The following is a 12071-nucleotide window of genomic DNA, read 5'->3' as shown; positions in this document are numbered from 1 at the left end:
CTGAGATAGTCGCAACTCACTGATACATTTCCTGGCAGCATCCTCTTAAAATTACTACTAATGTAACATTTATATCTCAACCTGTCTATCTGCCTGCTATTAATCTATCTCTCTGTGCATGCCACGCTTATATGTGGCATGCTAGGCATCGACGCCCTATTGCAAATATACTAAATATATGTGCTAGTACAGCAAGTGACATAAAATTGTACTACATGCTGAATGAAAATTCAGATTTCAATACTGAGCTCAAGGAATACTGAATATTTTGAATAGTTACTGTGCCATTACATACTCATATGGAGCTTCAGCTTGTTGGAAAAGTATATTCAAACTCCTGAATTCCAAGGTTTTATGTCACATCTCTGCCATGCCTAAAATGCCATTCATGCTGTAAGAAGATGGTACTTCTGGGACTGGCAGATGCATACCTAAAATGTTAGGTTTCATTAGTGAATCGGGCAATTTTGACAACAGAAAACAGAACTTCATGAGATCCAGTCTGTAACTTAGATTGCACTACTGTGTATTGCATGTCATGCATAGCTACAGTATATTTGCAGTCAAAAAGTGTTCAGGATATAAAACATGAGTGCATATGTGCTGTATACCTGTCTACTGTCTAACTTTAAGTAAGTCACTAAAAGGACAGCCATTTCTTAAACAGACATTTATTGTTACCTAAGTGTACTTCCTCCACTAGAGAATGATCGTGATACTTTCCCACTTTAAAAACCATGACTTGCTAGTTTCCTCTGTGGTATTTCTGTCTTAGTCAGATTCCTCAGTGCACACGATGCTGAGAATGAATGAAATCCTATAATACGTTTGCTGGGAATTTGTCTCGTTGTTCTTGTATCATTCTATCAAACCTGAAGTTTTTTCCAATGAAAATAAAGTAAGGTGTCTGTACCTCTTTTTTGTCATTTCACACCAAAAAAGTTATACAGGCTCAAAAGTCCAAACTCTGTGACATTGTGCTGAAATATAAAGTTGCTTTCTTTCTCTTTCCTAGTACCTTAAAACCATTACGCCTTTTGTAGTCTGAAGGCAAACAACCCTGATAAATCCTGCAACCATCATCATCATTAAACCTTAGATTCTTTGCCTTGTAACCACCTGTTCCATTGTTTTTGTCATGAACCCACAATCTACTACCTTTGTCAGCCCTGTTTTAATATTTGTTACTACTGTTTCTGACAACCTGTTTAAACATGATTGTAAATGATTAAAGTGTAAACCTTGTTATAGTTTTATGAAACCTTGTTATAGTTTTGCTTACTGTTACTTTTGATAATATGTTTTAACATGACTATAAGTGTTAAATGTGAACTTTTGTAATCTTTGTATCTTTATTATTGGAGCTTTTCTCCCCAGGACTCCATTAAAAACGGGTACTTCGGACCCAATGGACAATCCTGGTAAATCAACTATAAATAAATAAATAAATAACTAAATAAATAAATTATCAGCCCCCTTTTTCCCATTTTCTACATGGGATTGTAGTGTCTCTCAATTTGATATTACTCTCCTACCTTCTTCGACAGTCTCACACAATCCCTCCATCTCTTTGCGGAATTCCCTTGTTTCCTCTTGCCCTCTTCCTGTCTGTCCCAAATGTTCACCAGATTGTCCTCTGCTGTTCTTTTTGACCTTCTCTGCAACTGGAGCTTCTTTTGTACTGTTCTGATATAATTTCTTCATCTGTCTCAGTGTGTATCCCACCACCTGTCTTAGGCATTTCATTTCCTATAGCATCCTCACCTGCTCTGCTTTCACTGCCCAGGTTTCTTTACTATACAGAAGTACTGGCCAAACCACTAGCTTGTACACATTACTTTTCAGTTTCTTTGGAATTCTTCTGTCATACACTATCCCTCACAGTTGGTGCCCTGTAATTTTAGCTTTGATTTCCTTATTCAGACTTCCCTTCTCCTCAACAACCCCTCCCGGGTACTTGATGTTGTTAGCTTATTCCACTATTTTGCCTTCTATCTCAGTTATTAGCTTCTTCTGATATCCTCCATTTGCTGTCATTACAACTGTCTTATCCGTACACAGTTTCATCCCTTCCCTTCAGTTTTGCATTCTGTTTCCCTATCCTTTGCTGAAGTTGTTGCTCAGTCTGCCTGTAATGCCACACCATCTTCATACAGCAATTTTGTTTACGTTTCCCCTTTAACCTGTTTGCTAATGTATTCCATCACCAGTTTGAACAGCAATGGGCTTAGAGCAGAACCCAGATGGAAACCCACTTCCAATGGGAACTGTTCTGTGCAGCCAAACACTGTTCATACTTGTGTCATTGAGTCCTTGTACATAATCTGCATTAATTCTACCAGTGTTTCTGGGGCTTTGAACCATAGCAAGACTCCCCAAATCAGCTTTCTATGGACCTTGTCATACATTTTCTCCAAGTCTAGGAATGCCCACATGGAATCACTCCTCATTTCTACCCTATTGTCAGCTATCTGCTTCACTGCAAATGTTGGGTCAATTGTGTTGTATCCTGATTTGAATCTGAGCTACTCATTTCCCATCTTACTTTCTACGAATCTGTGAATTTGATTATCAATCACCCTCTGCAGAACTTTCGTGCAGTGGGATAAAAGTTTTTTGTCCCCTAATGCCCACAGTTGTGACTGTCCCCTTTGTACTTGTACATTGGCATGTTATACTTATTCTCTAGTCACATGGGGTAAGCCTTTGACTCCATACTGGTATAAGTACCACCAACTCCCTCCCTGGACTACATGAAAAGAGACATGGAGGAGCTCTCTGATCTTGTAGCACAGGCAGGTATGGCCCTAGCCCTGAGTAGCATCCTGCCATCACCCAGAATGATATCCCAGTACAACGGCAAAATGACTGACTTCAACAATTGGCTAAGCTTCTGGTGTCATTCTAAGGGGATCCAGTATCTGTCTGCCTGGGATGAAATGATTGATAGACCACAATGCTTTGCCAGAGATGGCCTGCACCTGTCGCCCTTGGGATTCCGGATACTGGCTAAGGCTCTTGCCACCCCTATAGTGCCTTTTTAGGCAAAATTCAAATGACAAATTCACCACCGTAACAGGTACAAGCAAGCAAAATCTGAGGGTAATGCTACTCAATTCTAGAAGTCTAAACCTCAAAATGCACTCACTCGAGGCACTCCTTAAAATGGAGAACATCGACATCTGTGCAGTGACAGAGACCTGGTTCAAAGTTCCAGAGAGCATTCCTGCATTACCAGGCCATAATTCATACCACACCTTTTGGCCACCTAACCCGGAATGAAGCACTAAAGGTGGAAGCATGTCCATATTCATTAAGGATATCCACACCTCCAGGCTAGTTGCACAGTATAATGCATCCGAGATTATCCAAGTGCAACTAACTTTGGGCAAGACCGCAATTCAAATTGTAGCTTGCTACAAGCTCCCCACCATGCCCCAGGATTCCCACTCCTCATTTCTCGATACACTGGAAAGTATTAGGGTACAACCCAACACCCTAATAATGGGCGATTTCAACTACCCCACCATTAACTGGGAAAACTACTCATGTACCAACCCTTTTGCTCAACGTTTTCTGGAATTCATAAAATCCAATGCCTTGGATCAGCTTATTCACACCCCCACCAGTGGCAACAATATCCTAGACCTGGTTATTACCAACATGGGAAACCGGTGTTCCACACCAGAGGTCATTTCCTCGTTGGTCAGATCTGACCACAAGCTAATCACCCTAGACATCCATATCCCGCCCCTACCCCCAATTAGGGAAACCACCGTAAAAAAATTCTCCAAAGCCAACTTCACACTTCTTAAAGCAGAAGTGGCAGACTTCATGACACCCATGCAGACGGACAATAGAGGTACGACTGCTGAATCCTACACAAATGCACTTTATAAGCACTTGCATGAGTGCATGGATCATGTTATCCCTAATAGAACCAATATGCTATCCTCCACAAATAGGAAGCCAATCTGGTGGCCCTCTGCCATAAACAATCTCTACAACAGAAGAAAGAAACTGTTACAAAAAAGAGTAAAATCCCATGATTGGAGGAACTCCCTGATCAACCTCAGTAAGAAGCTGAGATCCCTCATAAAATCCTCCAAAGCTAGTTATGAAAACAAAATTGCCACTGACTCTAAAGACAACCACAAAGCATTCTATAGCTATGTCAAGAATCTCAATGGCAACACTCAGATCTGCTCTGAGTTACAGCACAATGGCACTAAATATACAGAACCAACTGATATTGCCAACATCGTGGCAGATAGGTTCAGTGCTAACTTTACCCCCCTCTCACCCCCTAGAGGGCCCATCTCTACACCGGAAGAATGCAAAGTTCCTATAATCACGGCTGCACAGGTAAAACACACACTCTCCAAAGCCAAGAACACAGCATCCATGGGACCTGACAATATCCCAGGCTGCGTTCTACATGAACTACAGAATGAACTGGCACCCTACCTAAATACCATGTTCAATCATAGCATCACCTCAGGCTTTGTGCCCACTGAATGGCGCACCACAACAGTTATCCCACTCCACAAAGGGGGAGCCATGACGGACCCTGGGAACTACCGCCCCATTAGCCTGATGAGCCTGGTCTGCAAGGCCATGGAACTTATCATCATGGAACTCATAAACAAAGACATTGGTAATCTCCAAACTCTGGACCCTACCCAGTTTGGGTTTGTAAAAGGCAGATCATGTCTCCTAAACCTGATTGACTTCTTTGAAGCAGTCACCAAAGCCATAGATGAGGGTAAGGTAGTTCACACAGCTTATCTAGATCTCACAAAGGCTTTTGACCCCACCCCCCACTCTAGAATTATAGATAAGCTCACTAAACTAGGTATAAATCCCTATGTCACAAGATGGGTTGCCAACTAGCTCATGGACAGAACCCACACTGTGAAAGTAGCAGACTCCAAATTCGACTTTAGACCAGTGACAAGTGGAGTACCACACGGTTCAGTCCTGGGTCCTCTCCTGTTTGGTAGCTACTTCTCTGAAGTACAGGCTAACACAGAAGGTCTTTGGCTAACAATGTTTGCAGATGACTGCAAACTAGGAGCCATAATCGAAACTCCTAAAGATGTGAATATACTACAAAAGGGCCTCACTGAGACAGATGCCTGGTGTCAAAGCCATGGCCTGAAGCTCAATGCCAAAAAGGGTATTATAATCCCCTTTGGTAAAAACTCTGTACCCATGAACTACCACATAAGTGGTAGTCTACTTAATGCCGAAAGTGTGATAAGAGACCTTGGGAAACAGGTCGACAGTAGTCTCTCCTTTGATAATCACATCACCACAGTGGTCAGGAAATCCTTCTACATGGCTCACCTCATCAGAAAAGGTTTCTTATCCAGAAAAAAAGAAGTCATTGTTCCCCTTTACTCATCACTCATTAGACCCATTATAGAGTACAACGCCCCTTTTGGTATGTACCTCACAAGACATCTACAACAATTGGAAAGGCCACAGAAATACCTCACAAAGAGGATTACTGGCCTCAAACAGATGGCCTATGCAGACCGTCTCAAAAAACTCCAGCTTTACTCCATCACATATCGCCTACTCAGAGGCGATCTCTGCCTAACATACAAAGCTATGTCAAACCCAGATCTGTTGGACATGCACCACTTAAAGAAATCCCAATCCCTCCGAGCTACACACTCTAGGGACCTAAACCTTGTCACCACAATAAACAGAACATGCTGGAGGGATAGATTCCTGTCCCAGAGACTTCCCATACTCTGGAACAGACTACCTATCTATGTCAAACAGAGCTTCTCATTAGCACTCTTTAAGAAAAATCTTGATGATTGGATGGGGAATAGGAAATTCACCCCAGGGATCACTTCTGTGGCTCTGCTTGACAGGGGCACAGGAAAATAATTTTCTTGGGTGGCAAAAGCCAGGGTACCTTTTTGGCTAGGCTTATATAGGCCCTAGGACTAATAGTTTAGTATCTACCTATGAACCTAACAGCTATTTCTTCATTAACTTAACCAACATTTTGATCATATCTGTGGTGACCTCCTCTGAGTCTGCTGCTGTCTCTGACTTTATTTTCCTAAGTCGTCTTCTCCCTTCTTCTAAGTCAGGCTCCTTTTTATTCATCGTAGGCTGTGTCTGTGGCAGTACAGCTTCTGTGGGGCTTTCATCATCCAGGAGCTGCTGGAAGGATTCCTTCCATTTGCCTTTGATGTCCTGTGGACTGGTGAGCAGATTGTTGCTGATGTCCCTTATGAATGGTGTCTGATCTTCTTTGTCTTTCTATCTTTGCCTTGCAAACTGGTACAGTTCCTTTGTGCCATCTACTGAGTCACTTTCCAGAAGGTAGTAGAGTGCCTCTGATGCCTTGCATTGTAACTGCTATCTTAGCCTCCTTGTTGGCCACACAGTATTCTTTCTTTGTCTGTTCTGCCTTTTCAGACTTCAACTTTTTCCTCCTTTCCTTGTTTCTTTTGATGACTTCCTGGACTTCTGCATTCCACTACCATCTTTCTTTATGTACCTTCTTTCTATACCTGGCTCAGCCACATATCTGTTCTATAATCCTAACACATGCTGCTTTAAGGCACTGTCATTCTTCTTCAACTCCTCCTATTTTCTCTTATTCCTATGGTGCTAGAGCCCTGACTATTTCCTTGAACTCTTCTGCTTTCTCTCCAGTCAACTTCAAGGTCTTCAGCTTAGTTTCTGTTGACTTTAGGGCCTTCTCGGACCACTGCTCATAGCTGATTGTGGAACTAGTGGTTTATGCTGTTGGCTGACTATTTCACTGAGGATGACTTTTGAAATCACTCATTCTACCCCAGTGCCCTTTCCTTACTAGGAAGAGGTGCACCTGAGTTTCATGTTGGCCACTCCTATAGCGATCTTGTGACTGTTTCTCTTGCTGAATCATGGTTTGGCCACCATCAAGTCATTTTCCAGACAACATTCTACAATGGACTCTTCTTCTTTATTCCTATTTCCCCATCCATATGGACCCAGAAAGTCCTCATATCCTGTTCAGTCTGCCCAGTATATGCATTCAGGTCCTCCATTATCAAGACCAGCTCATGTTGTCCTGCTTTATCTAGCAGGTACTGCAACTGCTGACTGAATGCCCTCTTTTCCTCACTGTCACAACCTTGCTGTGGGGAATTTGCTGAGATTATGAATACTTCCCTATCCTTACACTGCAGTCTGACTGACATGAATCTCATTAATTCTGATGACATCCCACACTGTCTTCTGAAGTTTCTCATCACAATTCCAACACCATTTCTAATCTGTCCTCCTCCTGAGTAGTAGACTGTGGGTCCCAAGCTAGGAGGCTTTGCTGTACTGCCCTTCCATTTTGTCTCTTGGACACAGAGGATGCCTAGCATTCTTACCATCATGTTATCCACTTCCAAGCTTCATAATGTCAGTGAACCTCTACTGAGTGTAGCAATCCTTAGTTCATGTTTGGCAGGTTGATTGGTTTAACACCCAGATTTCGCTCAAAACAGCTATCACAGATAACCCAAGAAGGGCAACTGGACACCAGCTAATAGCTTATCGACCCACAGCTGCTAGCCTTTATGATGGGCACACAATGACAAATAGGGGGCACATTGATTCCTTCCACTATTAGCATGGATCCCTGGCTCAGGGGGGGATAGGCCAGGTTCTCAACCCACTTTGAAAGGCAATTACCCATGCCCATTTTTGGTGACATTGGTCAAAATGACCCAATCACCTAGTGCTAATTCTATATTGTTGCGTGGCTAGTCTTGACACAGCATGCAGACTATGGTCCTTGTTCTCCTATCTAGATGATACTGTTCACCAGAACTGATTTCCAAAGCAGTTGGTTTATAGAGCACTTCACCATCTAGAGTCTGTACTGCCCAAAACTCCATTTTTGAGTGAATTTGAGGTGCAAACACTCAGCATGTTTCTTGGCGATAGGAGGAACCACAAAGAGACACAGGCTGAGCATGCAGACTTCAACCTTTTACCTTGTGCATGCAAGGCAAAGGACTTACTGTAACTGTTATGTCGACTTTGTTTAGAAACCCTGCAACCAACTTCACTAATTAGATCATCTTTGTACCCAGGGAATATGACACTCAAGTAGGTTCAGGGAAGGATGGCAGAACCTTAAGCTAACAAAATATCACTTATTAAGAAGACTACATTATTTGATTTTTTTTTTCTTTTGTAATACATTTTCAAATATGTCATAACAGATATGTATGAAACACATATGTAAGAGTCACTGTAAAACATTCACTAACATTTTTATTGCAGATTCTCAAATTTGTAAGTAATTCTTGCTTGTGACGGTGATCTGACATGACTGGCATGGCATGACAGACTAGATAATTGTAATCTCATCAGCTGTGCCCTCACAGTACGTTAAGGCTATAAATAGTTGTCAATGAAAACATGATCATGTCAACTTGTCTTTCCCATGAGTGCTTTCAGAGTAAAAAAAAAATCAAAATTAGAAATAAGTAACATTGTGCTGCTGGCAGATTAGGATTGTGCAGAACTTCACTGTAAGATGAAAAATACACATTTTCCATTTCATTTATTTATTGACATTTTGTAACTGGGAAAGTCCACTGGACCAGAAACTTGTTTTCAGTGGAGGCCCAGGGAGAAAAAACCCAATTCCAGTTACAAAAAAATAATATTGTGTAACACCATATCCAGAAGTATTGACAGAGTATAAAGGTAGATACAACATTAAAATAAAAGGCATTTATTCAGCCATCAAGGCATTTAATTAAAAAAACATTCATATCCAGTGTTTTTACTCTATGAATCTGCTAATGCAATCCAAATAGCTAATAGTGGGATAATATATTCATAGGTTCATAGGTAGATACTAGGCTTTCAGCCCTAGGGCCTATACAATCCTAGCCAAAAAAGGTACCCTAGCTTTTGCCACCCAATAAAATTATTTTCCTGTGCCCCTGTGCACAGAACTAATTCTATATGAAGAGTACTGACATGTTATTTGTTTGCTCAGTTTGGCTTTAAATCAGATGTACTGGAGAATGTTCCACATACTGAAGAATGTATTTTTATACTCAGGTATAGCAAAAAAGACTCAATATTTTGAACTGAAGTACCTTCTATTAAGATTTGTAAAAGTCTAGATTGTATACTATACTTGATCATTACTCCATACATGCTTTTTGCATGAGCTATTATGGTTAAACTCCATTTGCTTAGAAAAGTTATAAACTTAATAGCTTACAATTTCCAAATTATTTCCTGTTATTCCTTCTTCTGCTATATAATGCTGAAAAAATAGATTGTAATATTAAGATAAGCAGTATACTTTCACAAAAAGAACTGCTTCTAGAGCTAAAACAAAAACATAGAGACAGTAAAAGAGGTGGAATGAAGTTAAGGAGTACTAGTTGGTAGTGAATAATGACAGAAACTTATTTATGGTGGCTTAGGCAATTTTCTGCCAAAAGTTGCCCTATAAACAGACAGTGTCCCCATGCCAAGTCTGAAACCGCCCATCTAGATCAATAGTCTACCCCAGTTCACAAATATAAATAAAGCTTAAATAAATGTTTTTTTTTTGTTCCTTCTGAAAATGACATGTCAGTACTCTTCATATAGGATGATTTATGTTGCTCTACTTGGTAGAACACTGAAATATGCAAATTACCTTCCTGTACTTTAACTCTAAGGTCTATACTTTTCCTCACTCTTTCTCCTTTCTGTGGTTTTTGAAAGATTGTTTTCTGATTTGTCATTATAAAATGTTCAATTTTTCTTTTATTATATCTACATTTTGTCTGTCTTTTGTGAAATTAGCCTTGAATAGTGTGTTGACAGTTTGGCTTTAAATCAGCTAACTATAAGCAGATGTACTACAGAATGTTCCACATACTGAATCATTTACTTTTATACTCAGGTATAGCAAAAAAGGCTCAATATTTTGAACTGAAGTACCTTCTATTAAGATTTGCAAAAGTCCAGATTGTATACTGTAATTGCTCATTACTCCATATGTGCCTTTTGCATGAGCTATTATTGTTAAACTCCATTTGCTTAGAAATGTTATAAACTTAATAGCTTACAATTTCCAAATTATTTCCTGTTATTCCTTCTTCTGCTATATAATGCTGAAAAAAAATAGATTGTAATATTAAGATAACTAGTATACTTTCAAAAAAGAACTGCTTCCTTTTATTTGGAATAATAGCTAGTACAACTATCTTTGTATTTGTTCAAATCTACTCAATCTTTCATCCAGAAGTTTTCTATTACCTACATCTAATTTTGATTCCTAAAAATACTGCTGGCTTCACATCTTTGAACATTTCACCCTACTCTTCATCAGGTGTTAAAAGGCTGCTTGCCTAATTTGTAGTACATGCCTAATGCATGCGCCTTTTTCAGAGAACCTATAATGCAAAGTTTTATTACTGGTCTGCATTTGGTGCAAGTTGCACATCTAAAACATAAAACAGGCAATGCCTATGGAGACATGCAGAACATCATATGCCACCAAGCTTTAAACCCATCCCTTCATGCCATACTATAAAGTCTGACACCTATCTGACTTTAATTTGTCAGCTATTTGCATTACTGTAGGGGCTTAAAACATTTGGCTATGTTATGTTTTCATTACTTGATAGAGTGAATGCAAACTGCAGGACTTTTTATAATTGGCATATTTAATACAATGGATATACAGTGTGGTATTACAGTATGAAGTTATATAATACTCACCTCCCAGTAAATACTGTCATCATAGCAGTTTTGGTCAGGTGGCTGTCCCCAGAAAGGCAATTTCAGAAGAAAACCTTTCAGAAGCAAAATAAATACATAAACATATGTAAAAGTGAAAATAGCATACATTGTCTGACATTGCCAAAAATTACATCTGGAAAATGTATAATATTTTTTGTTTTCCTCTTCAGAGTGATACAAATAAACAACACACAAGTCCTACATAAATGTATTTAGTGAAGCTGATTTTTAAGGTCTAATTTGAAATACTGCTAACTGTTCTATCAATGTTCTACTTACCATCCTGATTAGCCTACCCGCCAGCTTACCATCACGTAGCTTACTAAATTATTGACATTTGTAAAACCGTTTCTGTAAAGAGCTTTCCTCCCTCCATTCCTTTACTTACTAAATATAGTAACTCTGGGTCGGCATTAACTCTAGTGAAAGAAATGCATTCCAAGTTAATGAAACCTCAGAGTTAATGTATTTCAATATTAGTGGTGTAGGGCAAAAGTACACTGGAGGTGGGTGCAGAGAATATCTTTAAATGTTCTTCTGATGTTCTTTTACACTTTCATCAGCAAGCTTGGAGCCAGGACAGTTATGGATGGTTGGTGGGTGTTGGTAAAACTGTTGGTGTTATTTTATTGAATGTAGTATTTATTTATTTGTCACTAATAACATTTAAAGGCTACCATGAATGCAAAGATTAAATTTGACGTTTTGGTAAATAAATAACCTTTTGGAAAATATTGTTATCTACTTACCAATGTTGTCCTAATTACAAAACAAAAATGGAAAAACAGGCAAGAAACTCTCTTAATAGTTCAACAATTTCCCTCAAAATTTTGTAAATTAACTTGCTTTAACTGGAATTGTTCTTGCTTGGAACTTCTTTCCATCTTTCTTGTTATATTTTTTTTTCAGTAAACCTCTTCATAGAGAATCATAGTTTGCCATTGCCCCTATTACCAAATCTGGGGATAAAATGTACCATGCTAACTTAATTAGCATAACCAGTAATACTTATCACTTGCTCTGGGCTTTTATTCCCTTCCTTAGTTCTACTGCAAACTATTGAAAAACATTGGATTTGTTCTTTGGGCCCCCACCCACCCTGTCATGTCTCAAGTATTCTGCTGTACATGATTGTCATTTTATCACACCGGATTAAGCCTTTCGATACTAATGAGGTTAATTCTGTAGCCTTAGTTTTGATTCCCTCAGTCCGCATTTGGCTTCCTTGCTACTCCGAGCAAGCCACAAGGCTCTGTGGTTATCATGACCTGCAGCTTAAGTATTTTATGCACAGAAGTAAT

At 39.5% G+C, this 12071-nt stretch overlaps 1 protein-coding gene and 1 long non-coding RNA gene across 3 annotated transcripts in view; one reads left to right on the top strand and one right to left on the bottom strand.

The window, feature by feature from the left end:
- LOC122794345 overlaps positions 1–12071 on the top strand; it is a 587167-nt gene that overhangs the window by 97057 nt on the left and 478039 nt on the right. The gene's annotated exons all lie outside the window — the stretch shown is intronic.
- The window catches only part of RHAG (Rh associated glycoprotein), a 394323-nt gene that overhangs the window by 17470 nt on the left and 364782 nt on the right, over positions 1–12071 (bottom strand). For both annotated transcript variants that reach the window (XM_044062656.1, XM_044062657.1), the window contains exon 9: positions 10750–10823. In XM_044062656.1, coding sequence (XP_043918591.1) covers positions 10750–10823 — 74 coding nt within the window. The remainder of the gene's footprint in view (positions 1–10749; positions 10824–12071) is intronic.

This window comes from Protopterus annectens, chromosome 2.part1 (genome assembly GCF_019279795.1).
Source record: "Protopterus annectens isolate FY-2018-M chromosome 2.part1, PAN1.0, whole genome shotgun sequence".
NCBI classification, from domain to species: Eukaryota; Metazoa; Chordata; order Ceratodontiformes; family Protopteridae; genus Protopterus; species Protopterus annectens.
Note: the sequence above shows the minus strand (reverse complement) of the source record. Positions and strands in the feature narration are given on the sequence as shown.